We start from the raw sequence: 18303 nt of genomic DNA, 5'->3' as shown, positions 1-18303 counted from the left end.
GTGTGTGCTGCTGTGCTCTGCAGTTCCTCTCTGGTGTATTGCTGCCATCTAGTGAGAGTGAGGTGAAACAGCTGGTGCAAGCTCAGGCAAAAGCCCATCATTCTGCATCAGACTGCTTTGAGATGTTTTATTGGTAACTAAAATTCTATAAATTACTCTGTAAATTGTATGCATTCATTAAAACTTTAGAGGTGCTTTCGAGATGGATGTGACACTATCTGGAGAGTTCTTCTGGTTGTCTTCTTGGGCAAATTCTACACTGATGTGAAGAACATTAGCTTTTGCTTATATGATCTAAAGAAGGAAAACATGTATGCCCTTTGATGGGATTGGTGTATGACTGGCGCATCTCATACAGCCTTAATGCTAAAGTGCACCGAGGAGAACCTTATAAAGGAAGGGCTCTTATTGCCTTACCTTGAAGGCAGAAGTGCTGCAGGAGTCATTGTTAAAGTGATTTGAGAATGGGCAATGGATGCTGAGAACAGGGAATCCCTAGGAGTATGACAAGGCTGATGAACAGTCATTTCTATCCCCTGGAGTAGCGTGTTTCTTCACTCTTAAGTGAAAGTATAGAGCCTGAGACAAGACATAGAACTACATGATGTGGAAGAGACGTGAGGAAGTTGATTGTTTAAAGTATTTCTGACCCAAAATGCAAATACATTCTTCTATATCTACTCCTAATGCATCTGTTGAGGCTCCTAATTACAAACCTCAGCGTGTGTCTGTGGTGATTTCTCTTGGAACTCATCTCTTTTAGACTGATCTTTTGTCATTTAAAATGGTGTTATATCCCAGCCTTGTACAAGTTGTCTGTCTATAACCTTTAAATTTGTAACTCTTGTTTCTTTCTCTTCTAGATAGAGGAACGAGCAGAATTTTTGAATAAATCCGCTCAGAAGAGGTAAAAAAAAACCACACCAACAAACATATTGTATATTCAGCCAAAATGTTTAATCATAGTAAGTAACAATTTCTTTCTCTTTTCTGCTCCCTGAAGTGGTGCGAAACCTGCCCACACAACAGCAGTTGTCTCAAAGATTGACAGTAGACTTGAGCAATACACTAGCGCAGTTGTGGTAAGTTAATTACAGGTCACAATGACTTTATTTACTAATGGCTTTTGGGCTTTAATAATCATCCTATATTTTACTGTTTAAAAATATCATCTTTTTTTGTCTGTTTCTTTGATTGCTTTTTTGTTTGTTTTCTCAAAGGTTCTTTTTAAAGAGACTCCAAAATAAAATGCTTGAGGCATGCCAATAACTAACATATATATACAATTAAACATAGTCTTTGATTCACTTCTTCCCTTCTGGGCTACAAAACTTATTGCCTACTTTGTAAGCTTGGAGAAGCACTTGAAGGATTCAGTCAGCATCTCTTGAGTGACATCTGTATCCTGTCTCTTAGCAGACAGATGATAGTCATCCTGAGCTAATTTGCTTAGTGTCACTTAATAGCTTATAAGAGAGCAAGGAATTGGGACTGTTTTGCTTACTCTGCCACTTCAGAGTGAAAATCCTGGGCAGAACGAGAAACTTGAGTGAATTAGGGAGATATGAAGTGACAAAGAAGAAGCAGGATAATAATTATAAAGACAAGTAGAATTCAACCCCAGGTGTTTTCAGCAAAGAACAGCCAATAATGTTCTTTTAAAACAGAACTTGGGTGTTTTTGTTTGGTTTTTTTTTTCCCCTGCTCATAGTTCAAGAAAAAGTAGTTTTTTATGTGCTTGTTTATGAAACACTTTTGTGAGTCAGTGAGTGCAGGTAATGTGTAAGCCATTGGTTAATGCAGCAGACCTGAGGTATTAAGTATAATGGGAATAAGAAGATTATTAAAAGGGATATTATCTTGGTAGCTCACGTAGGTTTCTCCTCCTCTCAAGACTGTACTGTGTAAAATGTACAAGGATTTTGAAGGGGAGGAGGAGACTATGTTTGGCCCACTTCTTTTGGTAACCATGCAAAAGCAAACTGCCAAAAAAACCTAAACTGGCACCCACCCCACCCCTCTCCTAAAAAGCTGACATAATTCCAAATATAATGTAATGACTTAAATTTGCCTCTAGAATTGCAGGCTGTGAGGTTATCTTGTTTGGGGCAGGTAAAGCAAATCTGATGATGGATGACAAAGTCACCTCTGCATTACAATTTCCCTAGCGATGTCAGTGAAAGAGGCATACTGATACTATGTCAGTATTTGAGTGGTGTGACTCAAAAGAAGACAAATCAAAACCTTGGATCAGTTGCATTCAGAGCAGTGCTTTTCTACAACCTTTAGAAGTGTAAATAATGCAAAAATCTGCATGACTTTAGTTTTCAAAGCCTCTTGCGTCAACAGTGCCTGACCAGTGGCAAATCAGAAAGAATCTCAATGGCATCTTTCAGCAGGGTCCCTTATCTCCATCTTTGTGTGGTCACAGCTAGAACTTACTGCAAGTTTGGTTCTTAATGCCAGCTGCCTCAATTCTTTTGCAGGGCAACAAGGCTGCAAAACCAGCCAAACCAGCAGCCTCTGACCTTCCTGTTCCAGCTGAGGGTGTCCGTAATATCAAGAGCATGTGGGAGAAAGGGAATGTTTTTTCATCACCTGGGGGAGCAGGAACACCAAATAAAGTATGTATTTAATTTCACATGGTGATTATACAGAATTATGTCATGGGCTTTATCTTGCAGTTCATGTAGAGTAAGCATGTCTGCTCCCCTTGGTATCACTAGTGAAGAATTTCACAAAGGATCTTGAAAGCCTCAGAAGTCCACAGAATGATATTGCTGCAGTATTGACTGTAATGGAAGAATTTAGTAACACACTGTGATAAATTATGGATAGTTCAAGCTGGGTACGAAGATGTTCTTTGTGTTAGGAATGATTTTTTTAGGGACAGAGTAGGATTTAACAGACAAGCTACTGATGTTTTATAGATCATGGACAGAAGCATTTGTGGGGCATTTATCTACTCTACATAAACTCTTAAGGCCAGATTTCCTTTCTATAAATTTATGTGAGCTGATGAGGATTCCTCTCAGCTGAAAAGCCAAGCCATAGACTAGGACTAAAGGAGGATACTTATAAATAGCCAACTTTTGGTAATTGGTTCTAATCTTTTAAGATTTCTTTAAATGATAGTAATTTTAGGCCAGTTAGCTCCTCTATCATATGTTTCTTGGAAAAAAAAAAATGTTTGACAAACAAAAATGTAGACCAAATAACTTGTTGGTGTCCCTTCTTCTTTAGGCTGTATTTTTTTTTCTCCTTAGAAGCTGAAGTTATTATAGAAATAGGATATTTGTGTCTAAGGTTTGTTTTTGGATTAGCACTAAAATGTCTGTCAGACCACATTTACCTTTAATGAAAACTAGGGGGAAGCAGTACTGTGTAGTTCATAGCGGCAGTGTCTTCAGAGTAGGCTGGATGACTCAGCCGTAACTTCAGTGAGGATATCTACTTTAAAGGGGTTTGACTTTGCTTTTAAATCCAAACCATTAAAAATGTATCAAAACCTACTCTGAAAGTCTTCTGATAAGATTTTACTATTTTGTAGGAAACTGCTGGCCTGAAAGTTGGTGTCTCCAGTCGTATCAATGAATGGCTAACCAAGACCCCAGATAATAAATCACCTGCTCCAAAACCTTCTGTAAGTTAACCTGCAACAATCTCTTCCATGGGTGGGTTCTCTCCTGGGACAGAGTTGGTGATGGTGCTTCCTTAATTGACTAATGGTGTTTAGAGGAACATGACTGCCCATCCTCTCCTGGAAGCTCACAGAGGCCCTCCTGCTGTTAATTCTTGGACAATCAGAAAAAAGGATAGGGAACAGGGCAATTCTCATCTTAAAACTGAAGTGTGCTTTAGAGAGACAGTGCTCCCTTAGCAGAGAAAGACATTTCTGTCTGTGAAGGCCTTGTTAATTCAGAAGTTACCAGATATAGACTTTGAATGGAACGCTTGTGCTTTGGCCTTTGCCCCATAAAAATTGTCTGAGTAATTTTGTAGACATAGTTGAAATTCTGTAGTCCTTTTAGGGCATAAATGTCATTCTTAATGAAGGCTCCTTAGCCTGCCTATTTCTTCAGCAGGAAGCAGAGCAGAAAATGTGAACAAATTAGCTAAGTAAGAAAATGAGAAGCAGCAGTGTAGACAAGGAAAGGAGCAGAAACAGGTAATTGTTGGGTAGGTAAGGGCAGAGGTGAGGAACTGAGGCACTGGGTGTGCAATTCCCCAAGGGGAATGGAAAGACATAATTCATTGTGTTAATGATTTAGCTTTGGTGTTTTATTAAATAAGCGGTTTCTTCCCATATCCTTGTGTAGTTTGTTTCTGCTAGTTCACGTGCCCCTTATAAGAGATGTAGCTTGACATACACTTTCTTTATTCATGTGCTTATTTGTACCAAAGAACTTGCAAGTTGTGGTGTTGTCCCGCATGTTCATATTTACTGATTGCTGCATAGAGAAAAGAAGTCATTATGGTGGCTCTATTTAATTACAACTGCTGAAAAACAGTACACAATTTGCCTCCAGATTTTCTTCTAAGTTTCAACTTTTAAATAACACAAAATCAACCTTTAGTTTTCTTCTCTGACAACTGTTTCTATCTGTGTCTTCATTTCCCTCTTTCTCAATAGATTGTTCTTTCTTCTTTCAATATCTCTGCTTGAAGAAACCTGCAGTCCTCCTCCTCTTTGTGGGTCTCTTTTCTAAGTTGGTCAGGTAAAACTATCTGTAACTGACCTTGAAAAATGGAATCTGTGTCGTTTTTATTTTTTATGAGGCTAAATCTAAGGGAAACCTACAATTCCATAGTTACTAAATAACTCCCCGCCCCATTCCCTCACAATAAATAAATATTTTGAAGTATTTGAGAGCAGACATGCAGACAGTCCACTGCAGTTTTGCTATCTTGTTCTCCCTCTGTTACCGAACTCACTTTCTGGGGTACAGAATAGGCTTCAGATCTTAACTGTATCTGGTTAATCTGTGACTTCACTGCTGGGTTTAAATGCCTCTTTCAGAGATTTTTGTACATCACTAAGCGTTTTTCTATGCTAAGTTAGAAATCCTCGTGTGCAGAAAACTCAATGGACATTGCACAATGTAAATTCAGATGGACATGAATGCAGAGAAGTATCTGCTGTATTAAAACCTATTTTTAAACTCTTATTTTAATGAAATGTCTTGATTCTGATTGAACATACCTGAGAAAAACGTCCTTAGAATTCCTCCTTAACTGAAATATTATTTTTGAAGAATTATATTTTCCTTTAAAAAGTAGCTTTTCATGGTTCTGCCTGGGATGAAAGTAATACATTATAGCCTGTCTGTGAAAAAACAAATAGATGCAGCAGGACTGGACTTTGTTTTTAAGCATGTATACATGAGGAGAGATTTATACTTGATGAACAATATAATATTGACCATTTGTAGATGCTCCTCTACTCTTCTTATGAGCAAGTCATGTTCAAACTTTTCCTCTATCAAATTAAGATAAACCTGAACTGAAGCTTTTTTGTTGTTGTTCTCTGACATTGATTTAAATATACAGGATTTAAGACCAGGAGATGTATCCGGCAAACGTAATCTCTGGGAGAAGCAGTCAGTTGATAAGCCAGCTGCTTCTTCTTCAAAGGTAACGTGAAATGCATATGGTTAAAATGTTGATACCTCTGTGTGAGGGTTTCTTTTGTGGGGTTGGGGGAGGCAATGTTTGCCATACTGTCAGACAGTTGGAATTAGACTTCTACACGTCTTGTGTTATTAATGTACCTTTTTATCTATAAAAGTGAAGTGCAGTGAGGCACTGTAAGCCATAGATAGCACGTAACTTTTATACTTCTATTTGGAAGAACTGAGTTGTGCTTGGAACTATGCCTTTAGCATCGAGATGATTTTCCCCCTTATTATAAGTAACTACATTTTTCCACATTCAACTTTAATAAGGTGTTATTATTTTTTCAAACAGGTAACAGCTACAGGGAAAAAATCAGAGACTAATGGTAAGTAATTATAATAATTCACCTGCCTATTAAAAAGAAACAAAATGTTGGCACATTTTTGTACAGACACTACAGTTCCAAGTTTTTAAAATGCTACAACTTCTTAATGCTGATGGAAAAAAAACCCACCTTTTTCTCCTTTGCCAAAAAGGAGGGGAAAAGGCTCCATTGCAATATCACCAAAATATGGCTACTATTTTGAGAAATAAGCCTGAAATGTCAGGGAGGGCTGAGGACAAGAAGCTGTCCAGCCATGTTTGCAAGCATTGTGAGAGTGACATGGTATCAAGTTTGCTATAGTTGCAGAGCATCATTAAACTGAGAGGTCTGATGAACTGGATGGTCATTTAACTAATTGCAGCAAATACCAGGCATCTGGGAAAGGCTCTTTTAAAGGCTGCAAAGAGGATGGATATGTTTTTCACAAGTGGAAAGGGAGAACCCAAAGAGCACAGCTGTATTATTTCAGCCAAAATGGAAGATCTCAGCACTGCTGAGAGCAAGCCCTACATCTGATTTTCAGGACTGCTACATGGCAGTAGTGAAGCCTGCTGAAAACTCCACGGTGTTAGTGTTCAGAGGGTTTTTTCAGGCTGGCTTAGTGCTAGTGCAGCTCCGTCCCCATGGCTGTGCCATTGAGCCCTGCAGGAGCATCCCAGCTGAGCAGAAACAGCAATGCGAAGCTCTTCTCTAAGGTTGAGATGAGGGCTTCAGCAGAGGAATAGCAGCAGAAGGCTTTCAACTGTTGGATTTCTGTTTTACTGCGGACTCATAGTGTGTGTGCCCAGCACTGTAGCTTTTTATTGTAGCCACATACTCATGGCTTGGGAGCAGTAATGTGCTGGGTGCAGCATGCACTGCCTTTGTGGTGGGAAGCTCTTGGGCTGTTTCCCAGGGCTGCTGGAGATGAGGGAGGCATCACAGTGAAATCCTGCTTGCCTTCTTGGAGACCATCTCTGAGAGAGTCCAATACCCAAGCACAGCAACATCCCAATCATGTCCTGCCTTCTGCCATGCTATGCTGTGTCATGCCCTCTCTAGTTCAGAGATACGTTTGGGTTATTTCAGGTCATCTTTAATCTTTCTTTCTTTCAGCAGGTTTGAGACAATTTGAGAAAGAACCGTAGAAGGCTACTAAAGACGCTGGACCAATCAGTTGGGGGAAAAAAAAGAAAGAAAAAGTGCTAAATTGTTCTTTTTATATTTATGTTTATTTACCAAAATGTCTTTTTGCATTATCCCAGTTAAAACCATGTATATTAGCACTATATTTAATAGTCAATCTAGACATTCATCATAATAGTACTGCCTTTGCACAAGAACCTTTATTCCTAAAGAAACCCATGCTGTGAAATATACAGACTCTCCTACTGACAGTCATAACTATGGATCAGAACAGTGATTTCAGCTGGCATAAGAGGTCAACCCAAAGTGCATTTAAAGTGAAGTTGATCAAGAAAGGTGTGCAGTAAACCTATGAAAACAATGGTTACTTTTGGAATACAGAAGTCCTTCCTTCTGCACTTTAGACTGTGGCATGGAATAAATATCCTTAGTTGACAATGTAATGTTTTCTGTAAGTTGCCCATGTCATGAGAAATACTGCATCAATAACTTGTTTAATTTTTTGTTTTATACTTTTTTTTAAAGTATCAATTTTTCCATTCTAGTTTAAGTTAATGCATAAATTTGGATGATTATCTTAGCTGACAGCGGTACTGATATTTCTTTTTGTTGTTAGTGACTAGTAATTGATTGCAACTTAGAATATATACACACATAGCTTCACAAAGTTTAGCCTAAAGGCACTACTAACAGTAGAATGCTTTAATACATGCTAGAGTATTATATTTAGTAATAAACGTACATAATTAGCCAATATCACAGCTTAAAAAAGATAAAGACAAAATCACACACTTTCTTATAGTAAGATTTCATAATTGCCATTAGAGGTATGGCAAGATAAGTATTAAAAGATTTAAATGTCAATTGCCCAGGAATGGGTAATTGAAAAGAAAGTTATAGTTATTAAAAGAGGAAAAGGTAAGGGTATAGAGGGTCAAAAATAGGTCACTTGTATAAAACATTGTAGTTTAATTTATATAAAACTACCATAATTAAAAAGTAAAATACAGAAAAGCACAGTTGGAGCTTGTTTCAAATGACTGTACACTAAATCTTGCCATTCATCAGTGCCGTACACCAGGTCCACCTAAATGAAGTAAACCTCTATCTTTGTAGTGCTTCTTTTTAACTCTCTCTCCCAAATATCTTCTTTACAGATGTTTTGATTTGTATATAGTAAACACATGGCTATAAGATGTCAGCTTGGTTTGAATGTACATGCCATACAGCTTAGCATTGACATCCTACAGTGTATGGATGGCAAAAACTGAGCAGCTGAAGTAGCCCCCCAAGTACATTGTTAACAGCTTTGTTGTGCATCAAAACTACCGGGTTCTCCCCTTCACCACTTCCATCTCTTACAGCATCTGACTTCTTCCTAATGGAGAGGAATGTTATATTTTAACCCAAAGATGAGCTCCCCTGCTTGGCTAAAACATCTTGTTTACATAGAGATGCGTGTAGTTATCTGTAGGGGGTGAAACTATGCCTGACATTGTCTATGAGTTGTCATATTTTTTGTTTGGGGGTTTTGTAAACACTCTTCTGAGTCTTTCAAATACATTTGATAGCTGCAATAAAAATGATTTGTTCAAACGATGTATTCTGAAACCGCATTCACAATAAATGGAATATTTCCATCAGCAGCACCCTGTTTGTTAATGAGTAGGAATTGAAACAGTTGTGATGGAGATAGGAATCTCCTCCAAGGCCTTGTGAAACAAGGTGTCATTGCCACGAAGTTCAAGGGATGCATTTCCTGATGCACCACCGTGTACTGAGATCAGCAGCTTTACCGTATGTATTCTTAAAGGGAGAAAAATAAAAGTCTCAATTATCACACTTGTCAGTGCGAAATGACATCCAGAAGTCAACATGCCCAGCAAAGCAGGTACTTGACCTCATGGCATGACATCTGCGTCATGAAACGTTCTCTGTGTTTGTAGTCTTTCTCCTGCTTTCCTGGGCGAGGCAGCTCAGGGGGATATGTGCTTCCAAGCCTGGGCTGGGGTGATGCTTTTCCTTATTGCTGGGAAATTTGCTCCCATTTAATGTGGGGTTTTTAATTATTATTATTGTTTTTGTGAGAGCATGGAAGTGTGCTGGGCACAGTCAGTTTTGCTCTTAGGAAAACACTGTCATACAAGTGGTTCCTGGCTTGTCCCCTGAACAGGCACCATGTCCCCATGGCATCTGCTGCAGAGAAATTCCTGTGATGGGTCAGTGGTACTGTGTGTTGTGTTGGCATTTTGATGTTATGGTGAAGAGATGCTTTTTGAGGCATCACCCAACTGGCACCTTAACTGTTGCCTTTCTGCAGCTCACCTGGCATCCTAGTCAGACTTTCTGTCATCAGTGTGCTGAATGCCACAGAATAGTCTTTTAAATCCAGCCTTTGCTTTGGTCTAGTATCATCTATCTGAAAATATTTAAAGCAATTTTGAGTCTACTTCAGTGCTTGCATTGGTGCCTTTATATAATATATATATATTTTTTTGTATTTATCTTAAAGCTAGAGCCTGTCTGGATTTATTGCTTGCTGGATGCTACCAACAGAACTGCAAAAATTTAATTTTGTTTGAGATTTCCAGAACTTGTGTTCTGCTGGATGTGTTTTCTTGTGAGTTATCACTGCTTATGTTTCTGTCTTTGCTTTTTCCACCTTTAATTGTACAAAACGTTGATTTCTGGTTGTTCAGAGGAAGTTTTAGGTACAGCTGTAGCCTGTTTGATACCTAAGTCCCAAATTAGGTTCCTGGTACAGGAGCCATAGGAGCCTTTCCTTCCTGTATTGAAATTTGAAAACCAGACTTCAGGTGTTTTTATCATGAACTTACATGGCAAGTCTAAGTGTCACACTGATGAAGTTTTGTGGATATTAAGACTTCTTTTTTTTGTTTGCTTTCATTCAATCTTTATTCATATAAAACTTTAAAGCGTTAATTATTCATGCTGTAAAAATCACAACTACATAAAAAGCGAAGTAAATAAGCACCACATTCCTCAACAGCCACTCGTGAGCCAGTAAGACTTGCTGCAGTGAAAACAACATTAAAAAAAATCTGGTTGCTTACAAGGGCTTTTTTCATTTGCTAAACATGTTTTCAGTTAAGCAAGAGAAGGAAAAACAGAAATGAGATGTTGATTTAAAAAAAGAAGTAAAACCAGATTTCAGCTAACCCTCTCAACAAAAGACCCATTGCCGTTGATGTGTTCTTTCACCAGCTAGCAGGATCCTCCTGAAAAAGGAGGACAAGTAACTGCTCTCAATGACTGTAGAGTACAGAAGAAGAAGTCAGGACTCAGCTGTAGAGGACATCTAATTTGGAAGGAGGTACATGGAGGTGTTAATACTCTGCTTTGAATGGGTAGTCCTTGTGATTGGCAGACCTAAGAAGAGAAAGAACTTGGTTATTTAGGTAAAGTGTTAGACTGTGTGAATTCAGCTGCATTTCCCTACTGTCGTCTCCATTCTTCACTGCCAACATACTGAAGACTTGCAGCTGGTACCTGCCATTAGTTGGAGCACAAGCTTAAGAACAAGCATGTGCAAGGAAGGCCCTGAATGACTCTTCCTTCCGATGTTCATTCCAGCAAATGTCTTGTTACCTGACCTCTAGAGTTTTACATGAGGGCCCTCTCGTTTTTGTCATGTATGCTTTCAAGATACAGGGTATGAAAACACAGAGACAGACAGCCCTGGTGGATAATAAAGACAATAAGGAACATACTGTGGCACTGGAATCGCTCTCCAGTTCCTGTTAAAGCTGAGGATGACATCCATCTCCTTTGCAGACAGCTCAAAGTCAAACACCTAGCAGAAAAAGAAAGAAAACAAGAAAACGCTCTTTTTACTTAGGTAAAGTAGTTCATAAATTAATCTACTTTATAAACTATCCAACTACTTCATAAATAGTTGGATTCTATGTGCATCCTTCATTTGTTGCAACTTCAGTTGGGAATATACTGCATGCACATTATGGGTAGTTGGAAAATCCTCTTATTTCTCAGCCAAACACCAATTTACCAATTAGTCCTTCCTCTCTAAAGTACTGTTCATAGCAGTGTCTCATAGTTGTAGGTGACTGAATGCAAACACCACTTCCGTTTGCACTGTAATACATCAACAGGGAATTTAGGTGCTAAGTGCAGATTATTCCATGAGTCACAAATACTGGAGCTGTCAGTATATTTTTCTGCTGCAACAGAGGACTCCTGGGTACCAACTGCAGTTCTCACAGTTACTGTCATCTAAGGATTACTGATGATGGTTAATAGGAGAAATGAGTCCAAATTTTGCAGCATGAACTGAAAGTAACAGAGATACCATCTAAGATGTCAGATCTTCAGAGCAAGCATCCAGCTGACTCTCCCCACCAGGAGGAACCACAATCTCAAAATGAGACAAACAGTTATTGGGTCTGGTGTTTACAGTTAGATCCTTTTTGCCCCAGAAAAGTGGGCTTGCTAAGGGCCTGGGAGGGCAAGCTACAAACTCGGATTCCACTTCCAGCACTGTAGATCTCCAGCCTCTCTGTTGTAACCTATTTCTCTTTTGACATGAGCAAGATGCTTTTCCCCCAGAAAAAAAGAATTCTGCCTGGTTAGGTAGTGCTAGGCCCCAATCTCTACATTTCTGTGCTCCCCTTTAGATGCTTCTCAAGTGCCACTCGGAAACACGCAGGAGCAATGGCTGTGGTTTCAGTAGTCCCAATGGAAGCCTCACCTGCATGTTTTCCCTAATGCGCTGCTCTTTGTCAGACTTGGGAATGACAGCCAAGTTCCTCTGGATAATGAACCGGATCAGAACCTAGAAAAGAACAAGAAGGATTATGAGCAAAGAGTAGCCAAGGAAGCTATTCCAATGCAGTTTGTATATTTTCTCCCTCTTCCTCCCACTTCTTTCCACCTTTATTCACAAACAGATTCCTCTTTCTACACCTATGTTTTTGGAAGACTGCGAGTCTGCACAGGCCAGTTATGATGATCCGGCACTTATTTATGGTCTAATGAGAAAATTATCTGTAGTTTCTGGCTTATGCTGTTTCTACATCTTTGCTCCTCAAGAATTTTTCTTTCTTTTTGGGTTGTGGAGGGAAGAAAACATATGCCTTCCCCCCTTATTGGGAAATTGTTGGATACATTTTTTTCCTAACTGCCTGTCTTAAAATATTACTATGGTTGATTGCCTGTAAACATAATGGATTTGTCCGAAGTCCTGTCCACCACTGGCAAGAACTCTTTGGTGGGACTAGCAATGAAGAAGAAAAATCACCTTGCATAAACGAGCAGTTTTCAACAATTCTTTGTGAAGATGAGCAAACAGCAAGCAGTCAAATAGGCCAGCAAGATTTTTACTCAGAGGGTGGTGAGGCCGTGGCACAGCTGCCCAGAGAAGCTGTGGATCCCCCATCCCTGGAGGCATTCAAGGCCAAGTTGGATGGGGCCCTGGGCAGCCTGAGCTGCTGGGTGGCAGCCCTGCCCATGGCAGGGGGTTGGGACTGGGTGGGCTTTGATGTCCCTTCCAGCCCAAGCCATTCTGTGATTTTATGAATAACTTGCTAAAGTAGCTGTAGAAAAGAGTAATGGATTGATGATTTGTAAGTAAAGCTTACAGGAGCAAAGGGGTTCTCAGAAGAAGCAGCACTTCTCTCTGGGAACAGAAGGAATCTTCATAGGAAAGGGGACACCTGAGGTAAGTTTGCGTCATTACGGATCAGCTCACCCAGGCTCAGTACTCAAGATCTCATAGAAAAGACATGGTAATACATATGAATGTCAGCAAGAATAGGGTCAGTACAAAGAGTCAAGTGCAGTTCAACCCCATTATAATGTATCCCTAGAGAAGGCAGCACCTGCAAGGACACTAAGGATGAGGAACAGTTTGCTCTGTCAACACCTCTTACCTGGGCAGGAGTTTTATGATGTCTTGCTGCAATCTCTTTAATCTTAGGATCCTCCAGTAGCATAGGTTCCCCTGGCTTGGCCCTATTAAAAACACAAGACAGGATACTGAAGGTATTAGGTTCTCTGCAGGAAGAAAGGATTTGAAACAAAGCAAAAGTAGATTTCTCACTGTAGCTGCATCATTTACATATTTTGTTGCAAAGATTCCAGTTGCAAGTGGCAGTTTTCTGTGTGGAGAGGCTGCCTGCTTTCTTACCATGGCCGATTAGGAGAGCCCAGAGGGCTGTATGCAGTCACAGCGATCCCTTTAGAGTGACAGTACTTGATCAGCTTCTCCTGGGTCAGGTATGGATGACACTCAATCTGCAAGCACAGCAACATGGTGGTTGGCATGGAGGCAGGCAGCACTGGCCTCCAGAGCATAACATTTGAACTCCTCTTGAGTCACAGACAGTGTGAAAAGACTCCCAGTTTTGTGATTAAAGTAGATCTTTTAAAGAAGTCATTCACAGCAGTGTGTGACAAAAATTAGGCAAATCAGTCTTCCTGAACTAGACAGCAGAACAGGACTGCATCTCCAGAGGGGCAGCTCGGAACAACTGAAGTTTCTGCTCTGGGTCATCCAACATACTCAGGGAGTCGGTCTCATTCCTGAAGAAGCCAGGGGGCATGAGTTTCCCTAGCTTAGCCTTTCTGGATGTTTTCTAGACAATGTGCTGAATATAGAAACAAGCACAGGGCCTTGTGTGCTGCTTTGCTGTGGGCTCTCTGACCTTCAGAAAGTTGCTGCAGTCTGCTCCTTGGCTCCTGAAATTCCTACTCAAACACAAAGCCAGGATGTTCTTGCTTATCCCTTCTTAAAGAAGCATGATACAAAGTTTAATAACATTTCACAGGTGCATTATCTTTCCTGTTTTCCTCAGTGTGCAGACAGTGCTTTAAAAACAACATATTTGCACAGTGCTACTAGAATATTTTCCCATGTAAAAAAGGACTTTTGAATTTGTTGAATCTGTGAGCACGATATAAATGTTTGCTTCAAGCCTGCTTTTTTAAAATCAAGTTAGGTGAAGTGTTTTCTTTTATGTTGGAAAAATAAATAAATGTAGTGAATGTGCGAAGGCATTCCTGTACATCACCACACTTGTGCAGTACCTTGCACTGGAGATTTGGCTGGTTATCCCCAAGCTGGCAGAATTGGGTCTGTGACAACTTGAGCTGTGATATGAGCAGTACTTGGCAGCGTGAAAGGGGATGCGCAGCAGAAAATTGTGAGGACTTACACAAGACCAGATCTATTTTCACTGTTTCCTGATGTTTCATAATGAAATATTCTCATCTGTTTCCTATTACTGCAGTATGAATAAGCCAAACTGTTCATGTATTATATGGTATCATTCTCAGATGTCTACAGCATTACACACATGCAAATCTACAAGAAAAGCCCTTTCTTTCAAGACCTCTGTCAGGTAAAAACCATTAGCACTGGTACTGTAGTGAAGCCCTGCGTATTTCAGGCAGCCTTCAGACAGCAAAAGGTACCTTACTGCTTTGTGAGATCTTTCCATGGCACCAAACTATTTAAAAGTTATGGCAGAAAACAGCTTTAAGAGCTGAAATGTAGCTTGAATATATTTAGGAATGAAAATCAAAGTTTTACCTGGTTAACTACAGGTTTGTATTTCAATCCTGGCTTGTTCAAGAGTCTTTCAATCTGCTCATGGTTAAAGTTTGAGATTCCAATGGCTTTTGCCTTGCCACAGTTCACCAGCTCTTCCATGGCCTAAAGGAAGGACAACAAACTTATGAGGTGGTATTAACTGTCTACCATGATATTTTATTTCACTAATGCTATTGAGAAACCAACAAGCAACTCATAATAGATTAAGCAATGTTGCATTCAATTTAAAATTGAATCCTCGGTGCTGATAGGTTTCTCCTATTTATTTATAGTAAAGACATACTCTTCTTGCTCTTCAAAACTAGAAGAGGAAGCAGCTGTTTCTTTTCCTGGTTATAAAATATAATACTGTCTGACTACCCTCTGTGCCCAAACCTATTCCTTACTTCCACTATGTATCCACATCTCTGCTGTATTTAGTTTAGAAACCCACACAGAAAAAGAACAAACATTAACTTACCTCCCATGTGTCCAGAAAATCTGTATCACTGGGAATAATCATACCCTTGCCATCTTCAGGCAGCAGTTCTTCACCAGCCTGTAATTTCAAGGCCAAAGTCACAGAGATGTTGTGTTGAATTTTCAACCACATGCTTGATTTTTGACTGGAATTACAGGTCAGTTTCTTTAAACATATCAGATAACTAAAAATTATTCATACTCATCAATATTCTCTTGGATGAGAGCCATACTTCCACAAAGAGGGATTAGCAGTAAACATCTTTATGACTTAAGCAGGTCTGTTGAGAAGGGAACAGACACACCTCTACCTTTATTCCATAGTTTCTATTTATTTTATGCTGGTGCAGACTGGGTGCAAAAAAACACCTTCTTTCTGAGTAATGTGTATTTTTTCACGGTTGGTTACTCCAATTCAAGCCAACACCTCTAGCTGAGATTTCACACAGATCTGGCCCAGTAGAAGGTCGTGATCCCGAACTGCACCTCATACACTGGTTACAATTTCCCTGAAGACCTGAGGTCATTAGCAGGGCTTCTAATCACAGCTATCTCACTCTAATATAAATGGACAGCCAGACCCACAGACTCAAACATACTGCTGCCTAATTACTAACTGAATGCTTGCTCCTGTCAGGTTTAGGAAGGAGCAAAATGAACTGTAGCACATCCAAGCTGTGTAATGAAGTAAACCACAGCATAATAGAGAGAACTAACGAACTAATTCTACCCAGGTAAGGAGAAAAGAGGAATGTAGAGCATGACTACCTTGAATCCCATAGGGTAGTGCATTAGGTAGAGGTCAACATAGTCCAGTTGCAGAGCAGCAAGGCTCCTTTTGCACCCTTCCTTTACCAAGGACTTCTCGTGAAATGTGTTCCACAGCTGTGGGGAGAAACCAAGCTCAGTTGTGACTCTACAGCTCTCACAGTCCAGATCAGAGGACAAGAACTCCCTTGCTGGGCAGGGATGACAACTGCCTTCTCACCTGCTGAGTGCTCACTGAAGACAAGGATACTAATATTTTAGTGGTAGGATATGACAAATATAACACAAGTAAAGAAGTTAGTAGTGAAGATGGACAATCAAGAAACTCTCAGAACCAAATGCAAAAGTGTATTTGACACAGCAAGATTTCCACCAGTACAGATTATTCATATACACTTATTTTTTTACAGACCAAATTTCATGAGCATCATATGGCTACCCTCCTTCTGTCCCTTTGATCTGGCCACTGTGAAGACTGCTCTGAACTTTACTTAATTACTTTTGAAATGAAAATTTAAGTAGAACTTGCAAGTATTATTCAAATTAAAAACTGTTCTTTAACAAAAATAAAGAGTATGTGGAACAGCTTATCTATGCTCAACGTTTTACAGTTTTGTGCTATAAAACTAGAAACTGGGAGTTTTTTAGTTGATGTGTCCTCATTTTGTGGTAAGTCAGCATTGCTGAGACAAGGGAATGAGAAGAGGAATAAGAGTACAAACACAAACTACTTCATATTTAAATTCCATACTGTAACTTTTGTTTACTTTCAGGCCTACATTTTCTGCTTGACATAATTCTCAGATGCCTTGCACACCAATAAGTAGTACAAAGTCTTTGAATTCAAACATCTGATTTGTCTTGTTTTCCCTGTCTTCCTAGAGAGCATACATATGAACCCTCAATAGGTGCAATAAAATTGTTATGATGATGGCAACAGCCATCTTATTTTTCCAAAGTTTTCACCAGTTCCTAGTAAAATTCAGTCAAAACTGAAATAAAGAATTGAATTCATAGCCCACAATCGTGAAATAAACACTAGAGAAGGGAACTTAGGTTACTTTATATATGAAACAAAGGCTTATCTTAGAGAAAATGTAAATGCACCAACATTCCTGCACCCTTATACCTTAGTGACAATAAAGAGGTCTTCCCGCTTCACAACCCCCTCCTTGATCTTCTGCTTGATTGCATTCCCTATTTCATGCTCATTCTGGTAGAAATAGGCACAGTCGATGTGGCGGTAGCCAGCATCAATAGCGTGTTTCACCACCTCTTCCACCTTTCCTGGAGGAGCCTGAAAACAAGCACAACCATACCATGAAACCTCCCTTTGCCACTGGCCAGAACCCACTGTGACAGCTCTCCAAAGTTACCCTGTACAGCTGCTGCTCCCTGTCACTGGCATTTAAACTGAATTTTAACTTCCCCTTTTTGTAGGGCAAGGACTGCAGCGCATGGAGTGGAGCAGAAAGAAGTTAGTTTCTGCCAGACATTAGCAAATGGATTGAATTTGGTGATCTGCAGTGGTCCCTTCCAGCCCCTTTGAGTTCTATGATTGTGACCCCGCCCTTTCTCGTAGGCTAACACACTACCATTTCCCCCCCAGTGTGACCCAAGGAATTTTGTCACTTGCAGCCCTAACACACTAAGCAGCCAGCACTGGGACAGGCAGCCTTTTGCAAGCCACATTTTTCCCCCCTCCCAGCCCCTCCCTTTTACATGGACTTTCTCCTACTCTCGTTTTACTTTTTTGCCATCTTTCTTCACTTTCCCCCCTCTTGCCCCATGCCTGCTGCCTGACAGCCCATCTGTCCAGTTACGCCAGTGACGCAGCCCTCCAGAACCCGATGTTTTATATTTTGTCACTCCAACCCTCCCCTGCAACCTTCCCACCCTCCCCCCCCTTCTCCTTTTAACCCCTGCAGCACCCACAAGAACCATGGCACCACTACCTGCCAGGTGCCCAGGCCCAGGACAGGCATCTTCATCTTGTTGTTCAGCTCCATGCAAGGCACCGCCATCCTGTCCCCAGCTGTCTCCCTTGGCTCTACATGCCCATTGCCACCGCCAGGCACTTAAAAAAGCCTGTCCAGGCTGGCCCCCGCCTTTCTCTCCGCCTCCTCCAGGGTTTCGTAAGGCGTGGGGCCCATGATGTTGAGGTTTTGGTTGGCTGCCAAGGATTTTTCTATTCATTTATGTTTTCTGTTGAAGTGGAAATGCCTTATTCATGGTGAACTCAGTGCTTTGCGTGACTACTCCTGAAGTGCTGTGGGCCTGAATAATGTTGGGAGAACTACTGCAGGAGGTGTCTTGCACAGATAGGCTCAGTTACTAGCAGAGACAAACGGTCTGGAACCTC

The 18303-nt window shown here is 40.3% G+C and overlaps 2 protein-coding genes across 11 annotated transcripts in view; one reads left to right on the top strand and one right to left on the bottom strand.

Moving 5' to 3' along the window:
* The window catches only part of CALD1 (caldesmon 1), a 175423-nt gene extending 166651 nt beyond the window's left edge, over window positions 1-8772 (top strand). For 8 of the 10 annotated variants that reach the window (XM_015864723.2, XM_015864704.2, XM_032443815.1 and 5 more), the window contains 7 exons: window positions 864-907; window positions 1004-1082; window positions 2487-2624; window positions 3551-3643; window positions 5551-5634; window positions 5968-6001; window positions 7097-8772. In XM_015864723.2, the coding sequence (XP_015720209.1) occupies window positions 864-907; window positions 1004-1082; window positions 2487-2624; window positions 3551-3643; window positions 5551-5634; window positions 5968-6001; window positions 7097-7128 (504 nt within the window). In that variant the 3' untranslated portion in view covers window positions 7129-8772. The remainder of the gene's footprint in view (window positions 1-863; window positions 908-1003; window positions 1083-2486; window positions 2625-3550; window positions 3644-5550; window positions 5635-5967; window positions 6002-7096) is intronic. The other 2 variants (XM_015864733.2, XM_015864757.2) reach the window with 1 other exon arrangement.
* Window positions 8773-10023: 1251 nt separating this feature from the next.
* LOC107314935 (aldo-keto reductase family 1 member B10-like) lies at window positions 10024-18031 on the bottom strand. Its single transcript, XM_015864786.2, has 10 exons — window positions 17897-18031; window positions 17071-17238; window positions 15942-16058; window positions 15175-15252; window positions 14694-14816; window positions 13290-13396; window positions 13033-13114; window positions 11853-11936; window positions 10858-10940; window positions 10024-10516 (listed from the first exon to the last, which is right to left on the bottom strand). Exons 1-10 carry the CDS (start codon window positions 17963-17965, stop codon window positions 10474-10476), a joined length of 954 nt encoding a protein of 317 aa, XP_015720272.1. The 5' UTR covers window positions 17966-18031; the 3' UTR covers window positions 10024-10473.
* Between the last annotated feature and the right edge of the window lie 272 nt (window positions 18032-18303).

Source organism: Coturnix japonica, chromosome 1 (genome assembly GCF_001577835.2).
Source record: "Coturnix japonica isolate 7356 chromosome 1, Coturnix japonica 2.1, whole genome shotgun sequence".
Lineage (NCBI taxonomy): Eukaryota > Metazoa > Chordata > Aves > Galliformes > Phasianidae > Coturnix > Coturnix japonica.
The sequence above is the reverse complement of the archived record's forward strand: the minus strand, read 5'-3'. Positions and strand labels throughout refer to the sequence as shown.

What these genes read in the sequence shown, in the direction of transcription:
- LOC107314935 (XM_015864786.2), bottom strand. Translation starts at nt 17,965, where the DNA reads ATGGCGGTGCCTTGCATGGAGCTGAACAACAAGATGAAGATGCCTGTC. An exon ending in TGGGCCTGGGCACCTGGCAG is followed by an intron (nt 17,239 to 17,896) that starts GTAGTGGTGCCA and finishes GCTTGTTTTCAG; the next exon opens with GCTCCTCCAGGAAAGGTGGA. An exon ending in ATTTTCTGGACACATGGGAG is followed by an intron (nt 14,817 to 15,174) that starts GTAAGTTAATGT and finishes TCCTTCCTTTAG; the next exon opens with GCCATGGAAGAGCTGGTGAA.